Source organism: Zootermopsis nevadensis, unplaced genomic scaffold, assembly GCF_977971745.1.
Source record: "Zootermopsis nevadensis isolate Lab colony 2312 unplaced genomic scaffold, Znev_1.0 Znev_ptg000203l, whole genome shotgun sequence".
NCBI lineage: Eukaryota > Metazoa > Arthropoda > Insecta > Blattodea > Termopsidae > Zootermopsis > Zootermopsis nevadensis.
Window position 1 is genome coordinate 73,979 of NW_028259334.1, and position 27,990 is coordinate 101,968.

The following is a 27,990-nucleotide window of genomic DNA, read 5'->3' on the forward strand; positions in this document are numbered from 1 at the left end:
GGTACAGTGTTGTATCCCTTTTGCTTCTGTTTATAGTTATCAAGTGTTACGGATTTCGGAGCAGTTCATGTCTTATCTATATTTCAAGATTGTCAGTTGTTAGACAGCGGTCAGTAATATATCTCTTCAATAACATTGAAGGAACCCCACTTCTTGCAGGTAGCTTTGTGAGAGCTGAATATGTAGAGTTTATAGCCTGTTGTGTGTTAAGGGAAAACGATTTTTGTTTTTCTGGTGCTGATATATTCATAGGTTATTTAGCATATAAACTGTATGTCATTTATATGTTTAGCGTTGGTTGCAGTTCCTTTGCCAGCTTCTGAATTAGGTGGTTTGTAGGCTGTATGGATACCTTGTATGGTGATAATAAGTATTTGAATGGAATTGTGTGTGTGTTTTAGCAACGATCTAGAAAGTGGTTACTTTGGGGACTCAAATGGTAGTGGGAACATGATACTAACATTCACGGTTGTCCTGATATGTCCAGGGTATGAATTTGTGTGAACATTGAATTTGATTGAGCGTGATAGGGGGATGAGAAACGTAGACTGGTGAACAGAGACTAGGCAGATACAAGAAGGAGAGGTAGGAAAGGCCAAAGAGGAAGTTTAAGTGGTGGAAAATGAAGATGGTCACTATTTTTGGAATTTGAGTGTAGAGTCCTAATTTACTATGTTCCTGTTTATAAGTAGGAAGATAGAATAGGTACAAATCTTTAATGCAGCAGAAGGTTTGGCTCCTGTTGGGATGGTGGATATTCTGCAGTGTTTTTTGAACCCTTGGTATGGCAAAGCAGAGAAAGTGGCCTTGAAAACAGTGTTTAAAATTACGTAAAATATAAAATGTAATTAATTGCTTCATATTGTGAAAAATAAATTAAATTATATTAAATCCTTTAGTTTTACCCTAAACAGAAGAATTAGGAAAATAAATAAAATTTCACTTCATTTTAGTGTGCTAATTTAGAGGTTTAGGGTGATTAGATAACACATTTTCCAAATTGGAAAGTCTGACTGTGAGGCATATGATGTTCCACTTTGAGACATGTATAAATACATTTTGGTGTTTCCCGATAGGAAGAGAGACAGTCATATCCATCACATCTTGTTGGACAAAAGACAGCATTCAATTATACTTGATATAAAAGCTTTCTTAGAAATTTACTGAGATAACGATCAATATCCAGTGGTTACAACAGTTGGGGAGTGACTGTTACAAAACCAGTGAGTAGCATAAAAGCTTAATAGGGAGAGATTTAATGCGAAGAAAGTACACAGTGTGAATATTAAAGACCAGGAAACAACTTTACAACTTCAGAAATATTTGAAAAAGTGTTATAGTGAACCTAACATTCTCTACCAAAGAGAATGTATGTAGTTACAAATTGAATCAGCATAAACTATGTTTTGATGAAGAATTCTGAAAATTAACATTAATAGCAGGGGGATAGTTTTCAGTTGTAGCAAAATCAAGACAGGATGAATGGAGATAGCCTAAACAGTATAACATGAGAAAAGTTGATGTTTAACAACAGAGAAAGGGAGACAATTTGAAAAATAAAATCAACTTGAACACAAAGGAAGAACAAAAAATATTGCACATGTGTTTGAAGTGCTGACGAGAATAGTGGTTCTCTCTGCGTTTCTGATAATGTCATCTCTGGTCGCGACGACGAAGGCGCCATCATTCTACTTCGTGTGTTTGGGATTGTTTAACTAACATATTTTGTTCGTCTTCTGCTTCTTTTTTGCAACGTGATTATTAATCTATTCTGTATTTGTTAAGAAATATTGAAATAATTTGCTAAGAGCTTAATATTTTTTATTACATTATCATTTATCTTTATTAATGAGGTCAATATTTCTGTAGAATATTTCCATGATTTAATTTTTTCATGTTTTCCAGACTGCTTTTATTTTGTTGGGTTGCTCTAGGTTGTTTAGTCTGATTCTCACATTTAATCTGATTTAGACCTCGAGGAAGTAAGTATTTTAAAATATTTCGTGCAGTGAATTTTCATTATTTGGTTGTTCCACTATTGACAAATTAGTTAATCTTTTTTTATCTTTGTGATCCAATCATTCTTTTCAGATATTTTATCACTGTTTTGGTGGTGAAACTTGCTTATACATTTTTAAGAGATTATTTATTAATGTGTTAAATTTTGAATCTACATCAAGGCTGTTTAATACTCATTCCCAATTTTCATTCGATGAGAGATACATTCTTTAATAGTGTCTTCATTTGTGAGTCTGATTGGTATTCTGTACTTATGATAACTGGAGATCGATTTTTTATTATTAATATTACTAGAAGTCATACATCGTGATCAGATGGAGTAATTTTGGATTCTTATGGGGAAATTAACTGTTGCCATGACATTGGAAGATGCTACTCGAGCATTTTACACATTTTTATTGTAAATTTCAATAAGATAATTTGTATTGATGATAATGGGACCACAGTTGACGATGTTGTGCTGTAGGTTTATAAAGATAATTTATAATGCTTTGTAACTTGTTTAGGAAAGTCAGCATTGCCAGTGGGGGCTCTATATATAGCTAGGACATATATGTTGGAATGTTTAGATTCCAATTGCACAATGCAGCATCTATTTCTTGTTATTTTAGTGACACAATACATTTATCTAATTAAATTTTAGGTTCTTTTTGGCAATAATACTTGCACCTTCTTTTACCATATTTCATCTAGAGTAAGTACTTCCAAAAGTAACATTTTCAAGTTTTACCTCTGGTGTTGGGTTAAACACAGATTAGGGTGTGTGTTTATTATTAATGGACACTGATAGTTGATCAGTTTTGTTTGAAAGTCCTCTTATGTTATGATGGTGCACCACAGAATTGTTATCTTGATTGTATTCTGAATTTAGAACTGGTTTATTAGCATTGATGTAGACATCTTTCAGGTATTTGGTGACAGATTTGGGCTTAAGCCTAAAAGAAGGGTTAGATCTTACATCAGTGATTACAGGTATCCAGTTTGCACCTAATCTAATTAGCAGTGAGTTGCACAAGCTTCTACTTGCCTTCTGAATTAAGTTGTAATCCGTGTCTGGTATGATCATTCCTATTTAAGGATGAATTGTCAGTTAATCCAATATGTGATTTGTCTGTATTCCAAAGCGCACACTCAAGTAGAATATTTCCACTCCCCACCAACTTGTCTATATTGGGCCTGTCATGGTTGCAAAAGGAAAGTACTAGAAATCTGTTGACTTTGTACATTATGATTGCATAATGTCATGAAAGAGAAATTTATGGGTTCTTACTTGTTCAGTAAGCTCCTGATTATGAGTGTTTGGAATATTCATGCATTACTAATTTTTTAAATAAGCACAGGTGAAATAGGCCTTCAACTTACCTGTGGGGTGGGGGTTCTAAAGAAGGTGGATGAAAATCATAATAAAATTCTACTGACAGTAAAACAAAGGCTTCGTGTACTTAGGAAATTTGAGAACAGAAAATGGGCAACAGAATTTATAATAAAAGTATGTGATAGGGATTGAGTGATTCCATCCTTGAAAGAACACCATATACCAGGCTGACCTACTGATGGCGTATTTTGGGCATAGTTTTCTGGGAGTCCAGTAACACTGGTTTGATTATGGGGAAACTTTCTCCAGAGTTAGTAAGAAATGAGGAAATCAAAAGTTCATGTCATGGTGCATGCTATGAGAAGTTTTGAAAAGATTGACAGTGAACTGAAAAATGGCTTCAGACTGAGAGTGAAGATACTGTGCCTGTTACAGATTTATTTTTATGGAAGCCCCACAACCCAAATGTTACGTCGAGTTTGAAATCTGTGTGTGTATCTTGTGTTTTCTTTTGATTTGTTTGCCAGCTTTTCCAACACAGACCTTGCCCATGAATTTAAGGTGCAGTGTGTCTTTTATGTGAATGTTCGTTGCTGGTCTTGCTGTTGTTCATTTTGTTTGAGAACATTTGTTGAAACTATCTTCACTATACCAGTGTTGAAATCTTGCAGGGATTGTGACTGGATGTTGATGTGCTGGTCAGGAGATTGCTTCTGCTTTGCAAGAATTCACATGCCCATATTATTCACTTGTTACAGAACTTTCATTCAGAATTTGAATGACTTTTTTATTGTAATGACAGCTTTTGAGCACGTATTTAAATACAAGGATACAATTTGGTCCAATATAATATGGGCTTTTATAGAAATTCCCTCAATGCACAACATTTACATTTTATGATATTCGTGCAGAGATAACCGTATGGAAATGACAGATGTAACTTGGGACACTCTTAATGTCTGTCACATCTATCGTAGGTGATATACCATTGCCATTGGTTTAAATTTTTGTCATGTTCATCTTCATTGATGAATTGGTATACTAGTTTGCAGGCTGATCAGCATTGATAATTTTGCTAAAGAGCATTCACCAGTTGATTAGGCTGTTTTTTGTTAGAAAAAGAAAGTTGATTTTTAAATATTATTTGCACGAGTTTCAGCTGCAAAAGGTTAAAGTTTATACTTGAGGAAGCACCCCACTGTTTCAAGGTACCAGATTGTAAGTGGTAGGGTGTGTGTCATTACATGTTTTGGGGCGGAATTCTGCAGCATGGCGTCGTTACATACTGTTATTTCATTATACTCTTATTTCTTTCAACGTCAATAATCACACATTTCCCAAATGCTTGGGGTTTTATCTAATTTTTTATTCTACATTATTTAGCTTATTTAAAAACTCAGGTTTCCCTTGATATTCGCATAAATCTTTTGCCTTTTACTGAAGATTTCTGTTGAGGGGAACATATGGTTCATACAGTTTCATTCCTACATTTAGATTACTGATTTATTTTTTTAACTTTGTTGTATTGAGAATGTCAGAAAAAAGAAGACTTCTGTGCAGTTTTGGGATCTAACGTAATATTATTCTCAAACACTACCGTGTCCTTATCAATTCACTATTACAAATTTCATTGCCCATGTCAAATCCTAGATGAAAACTGCTTGTATTTTCTTTATACATGCTGTATGTTCACAGCAATGGAACCTGGTCCATCAAGAAAGAGAGTAAAGCATGTTGTTCAGGATCAGCTGTCTGGCTTGCAGGAAGATCCAGCTGCGTGTGCCAGCGGCCCGTCTAAAGGGTAAGTGTTCATCATTACTTCTCTCTGATGTACAGAGAATATTTCTTTCAGCACAGGGAACCTGTAAAAGTATGAAAGTAAACCACCAGGTGTATCGGAAGTCTTGACCTGATAATTTTCTAGTGATGTGTAGTGCAGTGAAATCGGCTTTCCTGTGTTATGTACCGTGGTGATACTTTATTGAGAGTGTATTGAACACGGCCTATTGAAGCAACGCATGTGGGGTCAGGATGCTCAGTCATGAGCAATTCGGTTAGAGAGAGAGAGAGAGAGAGCGGCTTGCTTGCACGAAACTTGTGACTGCTGGCAAGTGACGATGTCTTGCGCTTGCGCAGGACCCCGCCTTGTTTTAGTTTCTTTGTGTTTTGAGGGTCAGTTCCCTTCGTAACTCTTGGACCCAGGTATTAAATCAGAATATTCATTGCAGTGTGGATCGTTATGGTTTTCCTGTTGTCATTCGGTTATCCTTTAAGACGCTGCAACGTACGTTCATATTCGTTTTTTGCAATTTGAGGTTGTGTTGTGTTGAGTTGTTTGCGAATGTTGTGCGGGCGGTGATTGGAAGAAGAACGCTAGAAATTGACTGCATATTCGAATGTATGTGACTTGGGCAAGGGAAATTGAGTACGTTTATGCATTAATATTGTGGGTATTTTACACGTGCCATTCTGAGAAGTAAATAACTTCACTCGATTCACGCGTAATGACAAAGCCGCTACTTGTCCTTTGTTCGTGGTTTGAACGCATATCGCCATCTTCATAACTGAGGACTGAGTTGGAAATATGTTTGTAACATACTTTATTTTTGTAAAAAGCCTGGAATGTCATTGCCCAAGAATCTCTACTGTTATTGTTTGTGTATGTATGATTGAAAATTAAATTTCTTTAAGATTTTTTCTTGTGGTAAATGTTTGAACACTGTTATTTGTTTTTTCGGACAGGAATAAGTTGTCAAAAGTAATACTGTCCTCTCATCTTGCCAAAGATTTGGCCTGTTTTTATGAATGTGTTGCTGTAAAGGATCTAAAACTTGAATTTATCATCTTTGGTTTTTGAAGGTGTTTCGTCTCATCGTGATCAACATCAACATTATGGATTAAGTTTTGGCCTGCCCCATATACAGGGATTAAAGTTATTCTGTTTTTTTTTTCAGGCATTCCTGGATTGTTCTACTCTTCGGTTTATGTTGATAAAGTGGCTTTGGAATTCTGTTCTCATGCATCTTTTCATAGTTTTCATGTTGTCCTCATATTTATTATTGGTTCTTCTGTATTATCTTTGTTACATTTAAGATCCGGCATTCTGTATCCTGCAGTTTCTGTGAGGAATCACATTCCTATTGTTTCATTAATAGCCAGTGTCACGAGATGTGACAAGTTAAATTTCCATACTGAAATTTTATCTCAGTACTTATTTGATGCTGTTCTGTTTGGAAGTACCCTTTCAAACCTGTTACAGCAAATACCGAGCTTCTGTAATTTTATAAGTTGCTGTGGAATTTTGAAAACCTAGTCTTTGATTGTCCCCTTTATTTCATTGATGTCATCGAAACCTTTTCGCTTTGAATTCTAAATTGAGTTTTTGGAAGAACGAAAAGTCGCGCAATACTAAATGCGGAGGAATATGTTAAGAAATGCGCAACAGCCGGAATGGTTGTCAGAAATTTCTGCACAAACAACAGAGTGAAGAAAGCAATCACAACATTTTATTTAGAAAAACTTATATATGAAATAAACTCCCAATACAGATTTCTGTTTACATCAAAAGAGGAGGACATTCTATGTGCTCCTTGCATTTGAGTGAACTCGTCTGGCCTCTTTTATGATTCATCATACTAGACCTGTTAATTTTGAAGATTTGTTTTGGGGTTACCCATGAACCATTGTTTTATCACTTCTGATTTTCTTGGAAAGGAAATAAGGTTCTTTCTGAAGTTTTCCAGGAGTTTTGACACATTGACTTGACTCTACTTCCGCTTGTAAGTCAGCAGATGAGACAAATTTTGCAGCAGTATGTTGGTTCTTAAGATTTTGTATCAGAATGAGAATCCATCCTTATTAACTTACATTTGGTGAGATGTCTGATTTATTTGTAAACAAGTCCCCTAATTTGTATAACGTTTTATCTGCTTTACTGTTGGACTGTAAAATTTCAGTATCTTCGATGAAAGTCATTTTATTTTTTTTTAAATTTTGAAACAGCTTACCTATTTGAGGTCTGCTAATTGTTTCTTCTGTCAAAGATATTTCTGAAATGTTGCAGATGTCTATAGCAATATTGCTTATTTCATATGTTCTGCTAGTTTTTAAGAAATGTAAATTGCAAGTACGACACATGACCTTACATCGAGATTCATAACCTCTAAATGATACATCCTGTGATTTTGAATTTATGGAGAATGATTTAACAGATTGTACTGTGCCATCATCCGTAACAGAGGAACTTTGTACTGACAGAACTGTTTAGATTTATGTACTTTTATATTAACAGTTTTATAATGGTTGTTTCTGTTGAAATTAGAAAAACGTATCAGCATTTTGATGTTGTGATCTTTTTGTTTCTGGTGTCGCTGGGCTTCCATTGAGATCTTCGATGAATTGTTTTGGAAGACACACATTTCTTACAACTGCTCAGATTCCTTCAACAAACTTACTGAAAAGTCTGGTTATGTTTCTTCGCTCATCCTAATTTTACCATAATATTGCTGAGATGCTTTGCAGCCTCAGTCATTTGGGTGATGAGTAAGTCAGATGATAACTGGATCTTGGTGACTGACGCACAGATGCTGAATCATTTCACGTTTTTCAGTATATGCATACTCACTATGTTTCCACTCAGTGTGCATAAATGTTACGTGTGTTATTTAATAGTAAGATATTGTTTAATTACCAGGTGACTTTACGTCATGTTGTAAGTCAGGCAAGAGTTTATAGTTTATTTTCAGCTATCATCTGTTTTTGTTTTTTTGAAATTTCTGTAATTGAATAAAATATGAGAATTTTCCTTAATCAGCTTTGGTTGCCCAAGAAATGGATTGGTTGGACAAACTAGAGAAGCGATTAGGGAAATCACTTAGTCAGATGACCAGACATAAGATGGCTGTCTTCTGTGGTCTGGTATAAGTTTACCAGTGATCATTGTCTTTGGATTTGTCACTGTGGAAACCTCAAATGTTACATATTCAGTGAATCTGAAATTTACCTTCTGAGGATAATGCATGTAGACTATTTACTGTGAAGGTGATGAGTGCAGGCATTAACACATTTTTTTCCCTCGTAACTGAATGAATAGGAGTAGGGTAGTTTTGAGGGGAGAGTCTACTTTAGGGCAGTTTTCTTGCATTTATGTGAAAATACTAAGGAGACCCCACAAAAATCCTCGGTCAGAATAACTGAGTTTGAAACCTTTGAGAAGACTCCATATCTGCAGGCTATGTAGCAGTTACATTCTGAACTGGCTTATATTCATTTTCACATCTCTTGTTGAAATTTATGGATCAGAGTGAGTTCTGAGGAAATGGTCTTTCAGGGTAGCTTGCAAGGTTATAATTCTTATTTCAGTCTTCTGCACATCTCCTTGATGAGTAAACACATTAAAGAACAAACAATTTATATGGAGTTGTGTTTGAAGATTATGGAATTCCTGCAAATGATCGGTCTTTTGGCTTATATCCTAAAAAGTGTCATTCCTGGATCGCTTTCGAAGTCACTATAGCTACTTTTATGTTTTGTGAAAGTAAATGATTTAGCAATTCTTTTGAAGGACCTTGAAAACTACATTCGAAATCATCTAGAAGCTCGCCTGGCCAAGATCCAGGATATTGGACGTCATTTTGTGGATGATGGCATCATGTCACAGACAGTGAAATCAGATGTGGAGGCTACTACATCAAGGTGGAGTCGTCTGAGTCAGCAGGTAGAAATAGGGAATTCATTACTTGCTTCTTAAGTCAGCATGATGAGATGAAAGTCTGATAATGTGTAATAATGTGATTGCTCCGTATTAATCTGCTTACCTGTTTGTTTTGACTATTGTACTTTTAAGTTGCCCTCAGTGGACTTGTGGTTAGCGTTTTCGCCACTGGACCCAGGGTTCACGGGTTCAAACCCAGCCAAGGTCGGTGGACTTTTAAGGATGATAAAACTTTCTTCAGAGGGGAAGTAAAGCCGGCGGTCTCATGTCATAGTTTTAGGGCATGTAAAAGAACCTTATGAGCAGGAACAAGATGTTTTGTAAGCAAAATTCATTGGCCATTTCTCACCCGTATCTCTGTTTTTGGAGTTGCAGCCATTTTTACTGTGGTCTGCTTATTGAAAAAAGCAATTTCGGTCATGGCACTGTCCTTTCATGTCTAGTTTCCAAGCAACAGGAAGCACCATCACCAGCACTCAAATTCAGGACTGAGTTTTTGACTTTTCTAAAATATCTTCTTGGTTTCCAGGAAGAAGCACTTCAAATTTCATATGAATTAGAATATATTTTTTTGAACTGTAAGCAAACACACACACAACTCCGAAATTGAAATTAAGATTACCAACCCTATGAAAGTTATTTTTACCAAAAGATCACATGGGGATGATGTCTTGTCAGTGACATCTGAATGTAAGCTAGATGAAACACGCAATGTTGCCACAACAAATAATACTTCATTCATTGTTTGTAGTTGCGTGATTTTTGTTGTTTTGGAAGTTTGAATACTGTAAATGACCTACGTCGTATGTTTACAGAAACTGACATATGTATTGAAGTTACGTTTAGTTGAAACTTGAGGAACGAAATAGAGAACATCTAATTTTGAAGAGTGTCTCTGATGAAGTAATCTCATTTGACAGTGAAATTGAACCAGCTTGTTGTGGCAGTATGGCATCTGGTAATAAGAATAATTCAATTAAAATCTAAAATAAAATTTGGCCAATACCATGACATCCATTGAATTCTCTTGGTGTCCATCATTTTGTTGAAGGTCTCGGTTACTGGACGATATAAGCGTTGATCTGTGTGAACAAATGTTCCTAAGCTTTAAGGGTTAAGTGTCCCATTAATTTGTGTGTGTGTGGTTGGTTGAATAGGACTATATGGTCCTGTTGTGTCATGATATTGTTATAATGTTTGTATATTCAGACAAATAGCACTGTGTATGTCCAAAATGCTTCTAAGGCTTGACAGTACGTCAAAGATTAATTTTTAACCTAATCATCCACTTTAAGGAAAGGATTCTCTAACTAACATTCACTTGAAATTTTCAAACAATTTGGAATAATTAAAAGGAATTTTGTTTTCCTGCAGAATGTCAAAATCGGACTAAACAGTCTAAAGGCAGTTTAAAATGCCCCTGTTTATATCATTATGACTGTGTATATATTTGAGGGAATGAAGTTCAGACTTCAGCTCTACTTAAAATACCCACGAGTTTATGAGATTGTCATTTTTTATTGGGAAGAAATTGAACTCTTTATATATCATAAAAGCAAGCTGTATCATACTGCAGTACTGTGGGATGTGCTATAGTTTACTACTCTTTCCAGGCAGGTGATACAATACCTTGCTCTGCTAATCCCATTGATACTCTTCAGTCAAATCACCCCTACCCCTGTCTAAATGTCTCCCCCCCTTACAAGGGTCCTGCAGCATACGTATTTGGTCCAAATATTGAACAAAAAAATCTGAGAATGCTCTTTGCTGTTTCAAGGATCTCTATGAAACAAATAACAAGATAGCATATTTAATTCTGTAGCTTCTCAGTTGGTACCTCAGCAATCGACTTGTACCCACAAGTGAATCGTCATATATTGATGTCAAATGCCACCATTTAAATTTATTTTTAAAACATTTTAAACAGTAGATTGTAGTGCCTTAAACCCAGTTTAAAATTACAGGTGACATTTCACTGTGTTTTTCTTCTTGTACAGTCTGAGGAGCAGTGGGTTAAAGAATAATAATTTTGTTGTTTATATAATTTGTTTTAATTAGTATCAAATTAGCAGTGTTCATTATATTAAATGTGTGTGTACTACATATTTACTTGTAGGTTTTATTTAGTATGTGAATGTATCACGTTACCATATCGATAATAATTTTTCTCTAAATGAGTATGAAATTAATTTTTATATATGTAGCAATAAAAAAGGGAATATCTGCCTTTAAAAATTGAGGAATGAATGTATTAACTATAATTAATAGGAAAAATTTATACCGCTGTATGTGGCTTACATCCTGAAATTGGTTACAGGTGTCAAGACTGAGGTTTTCTCATCATTCCAGTGAACTATATAACAAAATATGCCACAGCTGCTTTGTTTTACTCTCTTTCCAGTTCACCATAGTCTCAGGATTCAAATCTGATACCCTAACTTTTCAGTTTTCATTATTTTCCTCAGTTCCTCTGGGTATTGCTGTATTCTGTACAATTTATAATTTACAATGTTCCTGCCAGTTTATGATAAGTGTTCCTCGGAAATGACAAAGCATTATTAAAGTAACAGAGGAATAAATATGGTTACTTTTTTCTTTAATGACAATAGCATGAGGGCCTAATGGAGCTTATGTGTTTTAGTATAAAAAGACAGCTTGTTAGGATTTTGGGATCATACTTTCTGTGCCTTGTGATGATTATCTTTTATTGAAAGTCATTCTACATTTGGCATTGCATTGGAATTTGAAAGGCATGCACTGGCCATGGCTTGATTGCATCTTGCTTTGTGAGTTAGGGATCGTACCGTATTGCTTGAGGACTCTGTCACTAGTCTGAGTAAGAAAGCTTTTATTTGTATTTGTTCTTGTGCCAGTTTTTTTAATTGTCAGTGACATTGCAGCAAAAGTATTAGTTGTAATTACAACTGTTCACCAGTACCAAACATTTTTGTCCCTCTACTGAAAGCTGTTAAACTGCGAGATCGTGAACAACGTGGCTGTGTGTACAGCTAAGGTGATATTAAACTACAGGTTGAAACTTTTACACTTATGTTATGGTATTCACCAGTAAGAGTTTTACTAATTGCTAAATTCTGTCCTGTAATTTGTGTTGATGAATTAATTATATTTAGTCTTTCAGAATCCATATACATTTCCACTCGCATACACAGCAACCTTTAAAGTATTAGCAGCTGCCCTCCACATCAGGTGCCGTTTTCATCCGCGAACACAGGACGCGCTGCACGTACCACGCGCAGTCACAATTAGAATACTCCATTTAACTGTTGTGTGAGGCTCTTCGAACTGCATCGGAGTCACATTCGAGCTAAGAGAATCCTAATTGTTCTTCTTTAAAATGGGGACAACAACGAGCAGCGGTTGCCGTAGTAGCCCGAATGAAAAACTTAAAAGTGTTAGAGCAACGGTTTAAAAGGGGATACATTTTTGACAGCGTGTCCGAGTTCATTTTTAACTTGCGGATGGCGTTAACATTCAGGTCATTGTATCTGTCGGTTATCGTCAGGAGGCCAGAATATGTCACAAGGCTGGCCCGGATTTTTCTCTAATTTGTATTTGGAGGTGCCCAATTAGGCACTGCAATTGTAATGAATGAGCTGCTTTTCTGCCGGCCAGTGTGCAGTCGTGGCAGTCACCGGGTGAACTCGCTCGATCTTACCCGTCGAAACAATTTAACGTCAGTGGAAGGCACTATTAGTCGTCTAAAAGTTTAGTCTGTACGGAAGCCGTTTATAGTTTGGTAGATATTGACCGCCGTTTCAGATCCTTGTGCCCCCATCATCATACTCGTCGCCGTGGGGAACTCAGATCTTACCAAAATCATCTTAGTTTTTCTTTAATGACGAGTTTATAAAGCCAAGGAAACGATTCAGTCCATTATTGATTTATATAACGTTATTTTTGTAATATAATTAATGATAAATGTACCTTTCTTCAAGAACATATTGACTGAGCAGCCATTTGTTACGTTTTTATGCAGTCAATTTTCCCTTACTAACGTAAGAATCCTCAAACACGTATAGAAAATAGGTCTACTTGTTCAGTGACAAAGAACATCATCGCAGTCACATAATTACAGTTCGGGTTTCGTATTTGTGAGGCTCTGTTCTCAGCCCAAAGACCGTGCTTTCTGATGGAGGTATTTCATGATTTTCCTCAGTATCTCCAGGAAGATGCCTGGATGGTACCTTAAACTACGCCACTGGCCGTCCATCCTGAATACTTTCCGGTTAATTATTAACTAATTATTCTGTCATTCGACGCTGTCTGGTTTGCGATACTGAAGTTACGTAATTTTAAATGACCAAAACATGTTCGTGTGTGAAGAGAGACCTAGTATGTTGTTATTCTTTGCAACTAAAACAGGGCTGTGTAAACTTCTCTACATTCGAGTCGAATTGAATGTGGATGGATGTATTTGGGATCCGAGTAGAAAGAAATGTGTGCCTTGAAACCAGTTGATAGAATATTTTGTAATTTGTTCCCCCTTGTTCTGTTTCTTGTTAATTAATATTCTTTTTTTGGACTGGTCGGTTTATGTCAAATTCCATACTTTCCCCTCGATATAAACGATTTTGAGCACTTTTTGTACAGAAATGCAAACACAAAGGCTTTACGTTCTGCACGTAGTATCCAGCGTATTCAAAAATATTGTTACGATAATAAAATCTAGGAGGGCTTGATGGAGGAGACATGTAGCGCGCATTGGAGGTATATGAAATGTGTACCTCATGTTTGAAGTAAGGAGACCACTGGCAGGACACAGGCATAAATGGAAATTGACTTTGGTGGCGAGTCGAGCGAACACCATCATGTAACACGGGGAATTATATAATTACCAGCTCCTCCAAGTACGTGCCTTCCAAATTGATGTTTACCAAGAAATTCAGTGTGAATTCCTTAGATTTCTATTTCAAGCCATAAACCCAGCTCATTGTAGGATTTTAGATTTCATTGATCTAAAAATGGCATTTGACCCGTATCTCATGCGAAATTGCTCGCTCACTCTGGCCTTCACATGTCCAGATTATGTTGATTGACTAGAAGTAAATGTGGAAATTGCATATTTGTTTATTCTTGAATTCCTTATGAAATAAGACCTATTAAAAATTACGTACATCTAGTGTCTAGCTGAATGAGAATTGAGTCAGGTGGGCCTGTGTAAGCGAGTAGTGATGTGATACAGTATCGTGAAATATTTAAAATTTGAGTTTAAGCTACATATTTTGTGTGTTTTATGAGTAATTGTTTAGATGTGGTTACTTAGTTTGGATGTAAGGGAGGACGTAACAGCAGAAAGAAAGTTCTATCTTATTTCTAGGATAATTCATTCAAGAAGTACGGTTTATATGAGACAGGTATTACGCATGTAAGTTGTGTTGAAGTCTGTCAAATTAAGTTTGTTACATTTTTATGAAATTATCTAAGAAGTAAAGTTGTAGTTCTCACATGTTTCTGATTCTGTAGGTCATCTTTAAAAATGAATGTGAAAGGAGCTTCACTTGAACAAAAGAACTCTGGCAGTCGAGATGAGCGAGTTCGAGAATCAGACGATGCACCGAGCACCTCTAAATTCCGAAGAGATAATGACGGAGACGAATCCAGTTCTAGTGGACACCCCTCAAATGTGAGTTCTATGTAACTGGTGTGTGTGCGCGTACATGCGTGAATATATACTGTATATGAGTCCTTATTTATAGGCACATGATTACACACGCAGAGCATAAATTATAATATGTACCAGGTTGCCATGTTACTAAATATTTGTTTTGGTGCCTGGGTTTCTTCTAAGTCGTGTATTCATGTGTGAACATTTTAAGAATTTGGATCTTGGAGTTCCACTTTTGTTGTACTGCAGATTGAAGTTTCAATCTGTGTGTCATGAATTGACAGAAAAGTGTGGAACTTTATACATTATAGGAGCCCCTGAAGATTGATTATTATAAATGTGATTGATGTGTTGCAACTGAACTAGCATGGTTCTAGTGCTCAGGGACAAGTTTGCCTCATTTGTAGAGTTTACTGCAATTTTATTTTAAAAGAATATTGACATTACAGGAACCAAAATCTGGGATCATTGAAAAAATATACATAACAAATTTCATGTGCCACTCATCCTTGGAGGTTCGTCTGAACGGAAGAGGTAATTTTGTTTTTGGGAAGAATGGCAGTGGCAAAACTGCGATAGTTTATGCTCTTGTACTTGGTTTGGGAGGTAACCCAAGAGCTATTAAGAGAGGAACCTCTTTGAAAGGTAACATATTGTAACAAGTTGCTAAGGTCATAGGTTTAGTCTTTGCTTATCTAGCTTGAATTTAGTCCAGTCTGAAAAGTCTGAGTGTACAGTCTACACAGGTAATGAACTGAAATTTGTCATCTCTTATCTTCCCTTAAAACTAATTTCCCAGTACATATTATTTATGTTTTTAAATTTCTTTAATCTGATTATATAAAATAATTCATAGTGTGTACATGTGTGAGCTTGGTAACTCAGGGGGCAGAGAAGATCCAGCATATTGTGCGCTGGATATTCTCCTACCATGACTTACCATTCCTGCACTGATAAAAAAAATTATACCATGGTATTTATTGCCAACCCATTAAGTAAATTTTGTAAGATCGTGATGTTTAATATCATCAAGCCCAAATGACTGAATTAGAGAACATGAGAATTGCGAAGGATCCCCTCAGTTAACCTAATACTGAATGAACAGTGGATTTGGTCCAAAACTTTAATTTTATTTCATATGATATTGGAAGGAAGATTAAGTGTGTGTATCAGAATTTTAGAATTGTTCCTGTTTCTTCCAGAATTTATAAAGAAGGGTAAAGTCACTGCTACCATCGAAGTGACATTGAAGAATACTGGTCACCTTAATTACGAGAGAGAACAATATGGTGACCATATAATTGTAAGGAGACGCTTCGATGCAACTGGTCGCGGCACATACGAAATAAAGTCAGAAGAAGGTACTGGGCTTTCTTTCCCTCTGCTTTTCCTTCATCTCATATATTGGATGCTCTCAACAAGAAATTTGTTATCTTTAAACAATTAGTTTTTTATAAATAAAATATGACTTGTCCCCTTCCTGATTGTATATGTGTTTTAAGAGGGCATTTTACCATGCACACTGATTATGTGTAAATGTCTGTTTTGTCATATTTGTTTCAAATATGTTCTATTTTTGGCTGTTTAAAAAGATACGCAGATTTCAGGCCCATTTTACTGAAATTGCGTAAAAGTGTCATATTAGGCTTCTTCTTTTCTGAGAGTCCTGTTGGTCTTCCTCCATATACAGCATTATATAGGAAGTTTCAGTTTATTTCAACTCGCGTTACTTGATGTATTGAATTAATAACTTGGGTGAAGGTTGATTTACAAGATTTATGTACTGTACTCCATTCAAACTAATAGTCTCGATTGACTCTACTATATTACAAAATTTACAGCTTTTAAATATTGAAGATTTCTGTAAGTGGCACATTGCCTATCCTTTCATCTTCGTTAAATTGGCACCAGGTCCCGACCGTCTCAATGAAATAGTTTGTTTGGAGTAGCAGTTGATCACATTTGGGTCAGTGGGTTACATTACTGTGTATATCATTTCTCACTTGTTTCCTGTTGCAGGTGAAGTAATTTCCAGGAAAAAAGAAGAACTGGACAAAATTGTTTCAGCATTCAACATACAAATTGACAATCCTGTAACAATTCTGAATCGGGAAGATGTCCTGGAATTCCTAAACAGTAGCAGTTCTCAGAAGTACAAATTCTTTATGAAGGCAAGGAAGGTAGGACAAATAAAATGGTCATGTGCAGAGTCGATGTCAAATAAACGAAAGGTCACTACCATTTTAAACTCTAAGAAAGAGTATCTTGTTACATTTTTTGTATTGACGACATGTTTCAATGTGTATTACATCATCATCAGGTCTATCAATTTTAAAAACTGTTGTACATCTTGCGTTGCGTATATTGATTTGTTTGGTTTTAAGTTTTGTCTCTCCTTTAAATTTGGAGGTTGTGCTTGGATGTTTTATATTGGGTTGTAAGTGATGTGTTGTGTGTCCGATATTAAGGGACAGTAGTCTACCGTCTACCGTCCCTTAATATCTAAGAAAGAGGTTGTTATTCTGTTCAAATGTTGATTAATGTTTACAATAGAATGAGTTTTGTTACAACTTTTTTACAATTCAGATGGCTGTCATTTCCTCTTTAAATGATTAAATTGTGTAATGCACTTATTTGCATCTGCGCTGTAGTGAATGCATATCAGACTGAACAGCAGTACCAGTTTTATTTTATTCAGACAAATTTACAATTAACTTGGCTTGAGATCCCATTTTCTGTCTGTTGCCATGTGGGTTTGTAGGTGGGTACCTTTTGTCTTGGAGGAACATACTGGAGGAAATATGTTCTTCCATGACTTTGATACTCACCTGTTCTCTGTGAGAAACTCGAATTTCATCCCCACTTTCTGTTTATCCTTTCAGGAAATACGCCGTTGGTGACGGATTTTGTGGATGTCACTTGCTTTAAAAATTATATTTTTATTTGTTTGTGGTTTATTTTTCGCCACTGTCATTAGCTACTAGTTAAGACTTTATGGCATTAGATGATATATAATGGATGGGAAAGGGTGTGGAGGGAGTGCTATCTTGTCCTCACCTAATTTAAGGTACTGACCCAGGATGTGCCTGGAAGGACTGAGGGAAGTCTCAGGATAATAGGTCTCCAGGCTGAAATTTGAACCAGGGACCTCCTGTGTATAAAGCACATGGTAACTACACTGCTGCAATGGTTGTTTGTTTTATGCTGTGTTTATTCCAGAGAAATTACTACTCATTTACTATTAAAAATTGTAATACTCAGGGGAAGTAAAATAAGGCAGGGAAATTTTGTATTGTATGTAAGGAAGCCAGGGTCCACCAACTGAAGAAGAATAAGATTGTATTTGAATGTTTTCTATTTGTGCAGATTGTAATGTGCAAGCAGCAAGAAATCAGGTGACTTGTCTTCTAGGTTATGGTAGAAATTTACCAACGTTTCGGAGGCATTAAGCGCCTCTGCGATGTAGGCGAGTTTCAACCAGACTACACATTGCAACATTGCATCAACTTCATATTTATCGTGCTTGCTTACATTTTGTTAAATCTTTGTAATAGTATGAGTTACACTTGTAAATTTTGCACTGGAAGTTGCAACATCAAGTTTTGATGTAAGTGAAAGTAATAAACTCGGTGTCATTTGCAATCAATGATTAAGTGCCACTTCTGTGCAACTCCTTTGGTGTGGTACTATTAAATGAGAAATGCACATTTTTTAAAAAATGCTACTTTCATTTGAGTGAGAAATCAGACTTTGGAAGCTGCTGGCAGGGGCACAGTGGTTATGGATCAATTGTTGCTGATTCCAGACAACTGACATCACAGACATTGGACCATCACTGTTACGCTGTGCATACATTTCTTAGCTTGTTAAACATTTGTTAAGTTGTTAAATATGAATTCATGAAGCCGTTGTTGTTAATCCGCAAATATTGGTCTTGTGGGTTGTAAATCCATGTGGATTTGTATGTAAATACCAACATTCCTGAGGAACGTCCTGCTTCCATCTTTAGGGCTGAAAATATCGAGGCAGTATGTTCCTCTGAATTGTTGATATTTGTTACGTGGGTAGTATGAATCCTAGTAGCTGTGGCTAATAATTTTTCGCTGGATAAGGTGAAAATGCAGCTGTTCAGGTACTCCTGCCCTACCAGGTATTTTGAGTTGCATTTTTGAAGACTGTAGTAGCTGTTGTCTAATTTTATAGGAATTTGAACTGTTTCTTCTGTGGTTATTTAGTTTCTGTTTTGTATGTTTCAGGTTCTAGAAAACATGATCGAACCACGTGATATGATTGATTTGCAAGTGAAGTCCCTTTTCGAGAGTTTGCTCCAAGGGTGCGGACGCAAAGTAAGAATCAGAACATTTCTCTAAAACAGTACTTCTCAACTTTTCTGTTTTATGGACAAGTAGTCTCTCTCAAATCCAACGTATTGTCAGACGTGTGGTGGGATGATATTTAATTTTAAGTGAAAAATTAATAGAAGTAAATTAAATCGTATGTAGGCAAAAGTGTTTGGGGTTTGATAGTGAAAGCTGAATCAGATGTTTGATGTTTGTGGCCTCTTATGTGTTCTGTTAACTATGTTTTTAATTTGTAATGTGTTTGTGTCTCCTCAGAGACTTTGATTTTGGCAAATGTTGATTGCAGGGTGAAATTAAGATTGATCACCAAAAACAGACGGAAGTGAAAGTGTCGTCTATGAATGACCCTCATGTAGAAGACATCATGCCTACAGGAGATTGTTCATACGCCATTGTTTGTTTAATCATGGCCCTTTGGGAAGCTATTAAGCCACCTTTCTATATCTTGGATGGATTTTATTTCTCTGCGGTAAGAGCAGCAAAGAGTACAATACAGTGAGAAATAGGACTTCGCAAATCCTTTTGTTCTTGTTTCCTGTTACCTAGAAATTAGTTTGTGGTACTTGGTACAGGCATTGTGCCAATTCTGCCTTGAATGATTGTTTGTGGCTTTCATTTTCTCATTCATTTATACCTTCTCGTCTTCATGGATTAAGTATCTTAATGCCTTTATCAGCCTCATCACCTTGCCAGCATCTCCCTGGTTCCCTTGTAACTCTGCCTTGTTTGTTTTAATTCTGCGCTGTATCTGGTCTGCATTCTTCTTCTGTATATGTTACACCTTATCGATTTTTGTACCATATTTTACAATTTATTTGCCCAGTATTTTGCATATTTTCAAATGTGTATGGTCAACAGAATTGTGTGATGATGTTAATGTATTTATTTTGACAGAATCATTGTACATAAATCCCTTCTAGTTTGCTTTTCACTCTGAATTCATGAGTCACAAATTCATAGTTGGAATACATTTCTAACTTTAGCGTGTGACTGTATACACCATATTTTAATTTTAATTTTAATATAGTGATTTCCACAAAGACTGAGGTATCGTAGACATAATCCTCAAATGTGACCTGTGCCATGCATGGTATTCAGAGTAAATTGTATGAGAACTGTAAGCTACGCCGTCACCAGACGACACGTAGAACGAATAAATAGGCCACATGATTTATAGGAAGCAGAGTAGGCTTTGTATAAATGTTATCCTTACATTGGCATTTCATAGGTGATTTTGTAAGTCCTTGTTTTAAGGTTTTTGTTGCTTCTTTAGTTAAATATTTTATATTTCAGGATATGATGAATCATCAAAGGATCATCGAACCATCCCCGACAGAAGACAGACTTCCAGTTTATCTTCCTCACCGCACAACGCGTATCCGCCATTCAGTCCCATGGGGATGTTACAATACACAGGTACTAAATAAACTAAGAGCAAGATAGAATACTAAGCCTCTTCTCTGTATCAACCACGTTCATCTTCAGTGTCTGGTTGGGTTGGAGGGTTCTTGGAATATTTAATCTTTTTTGCTGTTACATTTGGTGAAAAGTTTGAAGTTGGATAGGATGTTGTGTGTGCGCATACGTGTGCCTGCATGTGTGCACATTAATGCTTTATATTGCATAAATTATACTTGCTATTCTGTGAGTGGTAAATCTTTTCCAGCCCCTGCAATGCCATTTTAAGAGTTTTAAAAGTTCGTTGTTTACCGACTAAGTTTGTGTACCTGTTATCATGAAATACAGATTAATAGTTAACTTCTGCAGCATTAAAAGTGTTGCCTTGTCAGTAGGCTCACGAGAATACAATTCTAGTCTGTTTTTTTTATATTGTGTGCCAGCACTTGCATTTATTAGCTTGCTGTGTGCATGATTTGGTTGTTTAGCTAACAAATAGATAGTTCACATGTTTCTGTTGCTTATTTCGTCAGTAGAATAACACTGCTTAACTATATGACAGTGTTTCCTTTTAATATCATAATATATTATTTTTACTTACAGGATGGATGATCTATGCAGGGGTAATAATACACAGTGAAGAAGAAGGAGCTTGTATCTTGAAGATATCCGTCTTCTGGGTTATTGTGCTGTGTAGTCTGGTCGATGTTTACCGACGTTTCAGAGGTCATACTGTCTCCGTCATCAGGGCGATGAGTATGAAGATTTCTGTCTTCTGGGTTGTTGCGCTGTGTAGTCTGGTCGATGTTAACCCAACGCTTCAGAGGTCATACTGCCTCCGTCATCAGGGCGATGAATATGCCAATAGGGTGTGAGGTGCTGGGTTTATAGGCCGGGAAGTGAAAGGTGTAGCCTGCCCCGAGCCAATGGGAGCATTTATGGGATTGGACCAATGGTAGCACGTGGGCGAGAGTGGGAGAGGGAGAGAAAATAGAGAGAGAAAGGTGAGTTTGATTGTATGGATCAGGGCCCTGAAAAGGGCCGTGTTAGTGGTCTGGTTGGTTTTCAGGGCCCTGATCGATACAACCAAACTCACCTTTCTCTCTCTACTTTCTCTACTTTTCTTCATAAACGGATTCCCTTGTTTCATTCTTCAGAAGAAGCTGAAACTGCATGATTGCTTCATTATTGACTTTTCTTTTCTTCTGCTTCAAAGGTATGTTATACTCGTGTAAATCAGCTTCGCCTTTCAGAAAAATTATTATAATTATGACAAATTTCAAATGAGACCTGAGGTTCTCATGACAAGATGTCAGTGTTTGTCTTCTGAGTTTGAATGTCGATTAAACTTGTAAGTAGGTGGACGTGAACACACTGGTAAAAGATACTGCATCTATCATCACTTCACCCTGGAAGATGGAGGACGTACGTCAATCCAAAATGTTACAATCTACTTACAAGCCTCAGTCCAGAAGACGAACATTACATTCGACAAGAAAGTGGTTAACACTCTTATTGTGAGGAAGTTTTGTCATGTGAAAACTAATGACGACACTGGGTTTTGAAATAAACAAACAAACAAACAGAAATGGAAAAAAGAATAATTTTATTGAGTACTTTGGAAAATCTAGAAACATATATCATCAGGAGATGGTAAAGTTGCGTCATATTGTGATATAATAAATATATATTTTAAATCTTGTCCGTCTAATCACAATAAATTCTTATTAAATATTAAAATATTACAATAATTAACACCAAAGTCATATCGAGCATGATGTACATATACAGAACAACATCGAGTATGCTATTAAAATGGAATAAAATCTGGAAAAGAACATCGTTTGATATCTGATAAAAATGTGCGCTAAAATAATATATAGAAATTGTATTTAAGTTATTATTGATTTGAATCTTCATATAATTATATTCACCTGAAGATAGTTCTTTTAGGAACTGAAACATGTCGTGAAAAAATGATGGTCTAATGTAAATCGAATATTTCGATAAAGAACATCATTTGATATATTTTAAATGTTAATTATTGTAATATTTTAATATTTAATAAGAGTTTATTGTGATTAGACGGACAAGATTTAAAATATATAAATATATATGTATCATCAGGTTTTGTAAAAACACAGTAGTCTTGTTTAAACTACAAATTAAATCTAAAATACAAGTGAAGTAGAATCTACTTCACAAATCGGAGGATATACAAACATATTTACAGCTATGAGTGTGACGATGTAATGAAATTATATACAGACTACAGGCATATTTTTTTATTAAATCCTGATTTCTGTTTATTTCTATTAAACCTTACTTCTGTAAATATCTGGAACTGCATGTGGCCCAATTCTCGGACTGTCTTTTTCAGTACAGAAATCTGCTTCCAAATCTTCTCCCAATCCAATAAGGTGCTACAATCTTAGATATTTAATAATTAACCAATATCATCATCAAAATCTCATACAATATATAAAGATACGGAATTCTTCAAGATTTAAGTTAAGTGTTTTTATCTATCATTCTCTTATAGTCATGTCGACTTATCCAAAGAATTAAATACAAGCATGTTACGATAACAGAAATTAAAATTACTAATATTCGGGTGACAAAATGTGTTCTGCTTTAAAGGATACTATAATTCTATACATGTAAGAGATCTATCACTTAGTCATACATTTCAACGATCTGCTAATACAAAGTAATTCATCCAGATATAATATTGTGCTTCGATGGATATTTTAAAAGAATAAATTAGCTTGAAAACATAAAATTAGAGCTTCCATAAAATTATATGTATATGGAGAGCATCTTTTTTAGTACATTCCCCCCCCCCCTCCCCGTTCAATTTTTTTCCTTCTGAAATGTGAACCTTTTTGTGAAGATGGGGAACATAAAAGGTGCAGAGATAATCATGTATCACCTCATTTTATTGTATTGATATCTTTTAAGTAAATGCAGTAAATATAGTGGATTTGATAATGCATCATTATATAGACAAATACACATTTCATACTAACCTAACCATATGCTATGTAGGATTTGAGGTTTTTATGGCAGTGAGACTGGGTTGTTTTTTATGAGTAACCTATCGCCCTGATAATGGAGGCAGCAAGGACCTCTGAAACGTCAGTAAACTTCTACCAGACTGCACGGCGCAACAACCCGGAAGACGGCCGTCTTCAAGTATATGCTATATCGTGCCATGTTCAGATCACAATTATAGGAAATGATGCGGAGAATCTTATTATATATGCAGACGTTCTGTGGCATTGTCCCCAGATATATTTGCCAATGGCCTCTCTGCCTGACTGGGGTAAATGCAGGAATTCATGTTTCAGATGGGAGCACAGCAAATAAATCTAAGACCGCGCAAATTGTTCTATTGAATTCGCACATGCTCTTATATAAGTGTTTTTTTTCCAAAACACAACACAACCTTTTCCCTTCACTAGTAGACTGTAATTTGGTTATTAAAGTAATTTAATGGGGGTCCAAGATATGAAAATAAATAAATCTGTTCTGTACTGCCACTTACTCATACACAAACACACACACATCTAATGCCAAACCACCCTCCAAGTATTATCCTGATTGGACATACATACATACATGCATCTTTATTACATTCCATGGATCCATAAGTTAGTCAGATGACAATAGAATGTAGAATAAGTCATAATAATACAATACATGTTATACAAATACAAGTCATATAAATGTCACAAAAATACAAAGGATAAATTACGACTTACTTGTAGACATTAGGAATTCATCGACAGAGTAAAAGGAGTGTGTAATTAAGTATCTCTTCAATGCTGATTTAAATTGTGCCTTTTTATTTACAAGACTTGTGAGATTTGATGGTAGACTGTTGAAAATTTTGATCCCTGCATAATATGCACTCTTCTGAAAACTGGCAATTGGTCTATGAAGCTGATTTTTATTCCTTGTGTTGACGCTGTGTACAGCAGAATTAGTTTGAAAGAGTTCTTGGTTATTTACAATAAAGTTCATTAACGAGAGCTAAGATCTCTAATCTCTTAAATAGACTTCTACATGAATTCCTAGGTTTTACACCAGCCAATAACCTAACAATTTTCTTTTGTAAAGTGAATATCTTTTTGATGTTTGATGAATTTCCCCCCAAAAATTATTCCAAATTTCATTAAATAGTGAAAATATGCAAAATATACTGATCTGAGTGTGTCAGTGTTGCTGACGTGGAACAGAGATCTAACTGCGTAACATGCGCCACTTAACTTAGGTATCAGTTCATCAATATGATTAGTCCAATTTAGGTGATTATCAATTTTCAAACCCAATAATTTTGTGTTTATCGACTCTTGTATATACTTCGCATCATAACCAATACTTGAAGCACATTGTGGTGAGTTATTTGTTATAAATTTTATCTAGATTTAGGGTCAGCTTGTTAGCAGTAAACCATTTACTCATATGAGACAGAACTATGTTTGATGTTGAACAGAAATCATCAAAATTTTTATTTTAAATTATAACGCTTGTGTCATCAGCAAATATTATGGGTTCTGTTGAAGTATTTATTGTTTTTATTATTGGAGGAAGGTCATTTATGTATATTATAAAAAGCAAGGGACCTAAAATTGACCCTTGGGGGACTCCATGTTTTATTGTTCCCCAGTTTGAGAAAAAATTTCGTTTGTTTTTAGGTGCTTTTACTTTGATCTGTTAAATAGGATCTGAACCATTGCGCTGCTATTCCTTGAATGCCATAAAAATGCAATTTATCCAACAAAATTTCATGATTTACACAGTCAAAAGCTTTTGCTAAATCACAGAAAATTCCTCCAACATGCATTTTTTGGTTAACAGATTTTAGAACATTGTCTGTTAGTTTGAAAGCAGCATCTTCAGCGGATACACATTTCCTGAAGCCAAGTTGTTCCTGGACTAATATGTTGTTAGCATGCATATGATGACTTAATCTATTGTACATAATCTTCTCAAGCACTTTAGAAAAGGTAGTTAAAAGTGAAATTGGTCTGTAATTTGTCATATTGGTTTTGTCCCCTTTCTTGTACAGTGGTCGTACTACTGATATTTTAAGGTGGTCCTGGAAAATGCCTGTGTATAATGAGTGATTACAAATGTGGGTTAATGGACGACTAATTAGAGCTGAACAAGCCTTCAAAATTTTACTTATTTCATCATAACCTGATGAGTTTTTTGATTTGAGGGAATTTATTACACTTTTCACCTCAGTTTCGGTGGTTGGAATGATATTAGAACCAGAAAAGTTTACAGGAAATGCAGCTTTTAAAGTGGAAACAGCATCTTCTGTCCCTGTTTGATTTAAATTTAAGCTTTCAGTAATTGTTAGAAAAAACTTATTGAAGGCATTAGCCACTGTTCCAGGATCATTTACTTTTTCATTGTTTATTAGAAGAGGTGGCATTTGTTCTGATAAATATATTTTCCCTGTCTCCCTTTTTATTATGTTCCATGTTGTTTTTATTTTATTGTCTGATTTTGCTATAAGTCTACTGTAATGCTGCTTTTTAGCCTCTTTTATATATGTATGTGTTTAACTGATTAAAAGTAAAACTCCATTAAAAGATATAAGTATGGATGTGAGTGAAATTACTGAAAAGGCATTCTGAGATTTTCAGTTTGTATAAATAAGGATAATGTCTTTACAGTAAATTTTACAAGTTATGTAATTCCATTTCATAATATAAGAGGAAATCTACCACCTTGGGTTGACAAGAGCATCAGAGACCCGTTTTAGAGTATGATTATGCTCTGAAACTGCAATTAACTTGTTTGAGTCATGCGCCTGAGCAGCATGCTTACCCTTCTACGTATTGAACACTGTGCAGCTTTGTGAGATCTGACATTTTCACTATGGTAAAGATGACAATATGATGATAGTCATCTGGGTTATGACACCGTGTAAGGCTGAAGGTAGAAACAGTAGTTTTCTCTGAAATCTTGGATTCTACCTATAAATCTACAAGGCATCACAACCCACAACAACATAATCAATGTACAGGTTATACTGAATCATCCTTCTTTATACTTTTCACTTCATCCAGTGTAATTATTATGTTATTTAATGCTGTATAAGTAATACATTGATTTGTTCCATAAAATGATTAATAAAAAGTAATCCCAGTTAAGCCAGAGGTGGCAGTATGATCATCAGCTCATCAAGAAACTTTGGGTAAACTAAATGATTTTTTGTTAGAATATATATTTTGGTAGAAAGCGTATGTGGAATCTGTTTCAGGGATTGATGGTGGAAAATCCAGTTGTGATCTACATTGCAGTCCAGAACTATGATTGGCTGCCACAAATGCAGACTGTCATCCAAAGCAACACTAAGCATCGCATTATCCTTGTAGCTCAGGATACACCACTCAATGGCATTTTGGGTCTCATGAACTGTATCTGCAAGGAGCCAGAGACCAACTTTGTAAGGTTAGAGACTCCTACTTGAACCTTTTTACTGCCAGTGAACAAAGTACCACATGTTAACAAGTTTTCACCTGATTTCTAAGATTTGAACATTTGTGCAATATTTAATCTCTTTGACTTATAAATATTATTTTATGTTTTAAAATAAAATTTCCATCTGAAATGGTGATTTATTTAATGTATTGTTCTTATTTATAAATTCTTGGAACATATGCCAGTTTCACTATTACAATAAAGTCCACAATCAGAATTTTTGTTGAAATAAAACCTGTCTTAAATTTGCATAATTGTTCATGTTTAGATAAAATGTTATAATGTACATTTTTGTCTTGAAGATTAGCTGATTTGAGTTGGTTCACTCTTTTCTTATTCATTTTCAAATATTGCATGTTTGATTGTTTGTCATGTTAAGGGTATAGAGCTATGACTCTGTTATTGTATATCCTGTTCTTGCTGTAGCACCTAAAGTGTGGATTTTTCATTCATAAGTTTTCTGTAGATGAATGTAACTTAGTTTTGTCTGAATCAAAAAGAGAGAATTTTTAATATGTGCTGATTTTTGTCATTCCCCAGTTGCATAAGAGCTTACTTGCTTTTCTGGGAGTGATAGCTGATTTTCTGGCATGAAATTAAAACAAGAGACTTTGTGAATTGGCACTGAAATTATGTAATGAATTTAAAGTTATAATTGGTTAGTTTAATTTTGTTTAATTCTTTAGATAGGTCAAAATAAATGTTTGTTTGGAAGTGAGTTTAGTGGTTACATACTATGTGGTCCAGCTTTTACAGCATTGTGGTTGAGAGGATGACCTGTAGATTAGCATCCTGAATCAGTAATTGTAAGGATCACAAATGGAAACAGGCACTTCATTGTTATTCATTTAAACTTATCCAGATAAAAAAATTTAATCAGTCAGACCACATGGGAGATGGAGGCTTAGTTGAAATGATAATATTAAAGTTCATCTTATTGGAATAGGATAGGAAGCTGTGAACTGTATTCTTGTGGCTCACAATAAGGACCAGTTGGCAACAAACCTTTGTGTTCCTTGAAAGGCGGGACTTACTTTACTAGCTGAGTGACCATCAG

General features: G+C 35.4%; 1 protein-coding gene and 1 pseudogene across 11 annotated transcripts; both read left to right on the forward strand.

Moving 5' to 3' along the window:
* Window positions 1–1,853: 1,853 nt before the first annotated feature.
* LOC147870758 (structural maintenance of chromosomes protein 6-like) lies at window positions 1,854–27,651 on the forward strand. 11 transcript variants are annotated; one of them, XR_015533187.1, is made up of 11 exons: window positions 2,198–2,246; window positions 5,030–5,135; window positions 14,532–14,691; window positions 15,123–15,318; window positions 15,876–16,034; window positions 16,693–16,853; window positions 18,930–19,019; window positions 19,321–19,503; window positions 20,328–20,450; window positions 21,036–24,831; window positions 26,713–27,651. XR_015533187.1 is itself a non-coding variant. In XM_087342009.1 (11 exons), exons 1-10 carry the CDS (start codon window positions 2,213–2,215, stop codon window positions 21,042–21,044), a joined length of 1,221 nt encoding a protein of 406 aa, XP_087198135.1. In that variant the 5' UTR covers window positions 2,198–2,212; the 3' UTR covers window positions 21,045–21,055; window positions 26,713–27,651. The 11 variants fall into 11 exon arrangements, 9 of the variants coding, with proteins under 9 accessions (XP_087198137.1, XP_087198135.1, XP_087198133.1 ...); XR_015533188.1 differs by having other exon boundaries at window positions 21,036–21,188; XM_087342009.1 differs by having other exon boundaries at window positions 21,036–21,055.
* LOC147870759 (U5 spliceosomal RNA) lies at window positions 4,727–4,839 on the forward strand (annotated as a pseudogene).
* Window positions 27,652–27,990: the final 339 nt, after the last annotated feature.

Coding starts and splice junctions, on each gene's coding strand:
- LOC147870758 (XM_087342007.1), top strand. CDS start 2,213: ATGAGAGATACATTCTTTAATAGTGTCTTCATTT. Junction 5,136..14,531: donor GCCAGCGGCCCGTCTAAAGG/GTAAGTGTTCAT, acceptor CTGATTCTGTAG/GTCATCTTTAAAAATGAATG. Junction 19,504..20,327: donor ATGGATTTTATTTCTCTGCG/GTAAGAGCAGCA, acceptor TTTATATTTCAG/GATATGATGAATCATCAAAG.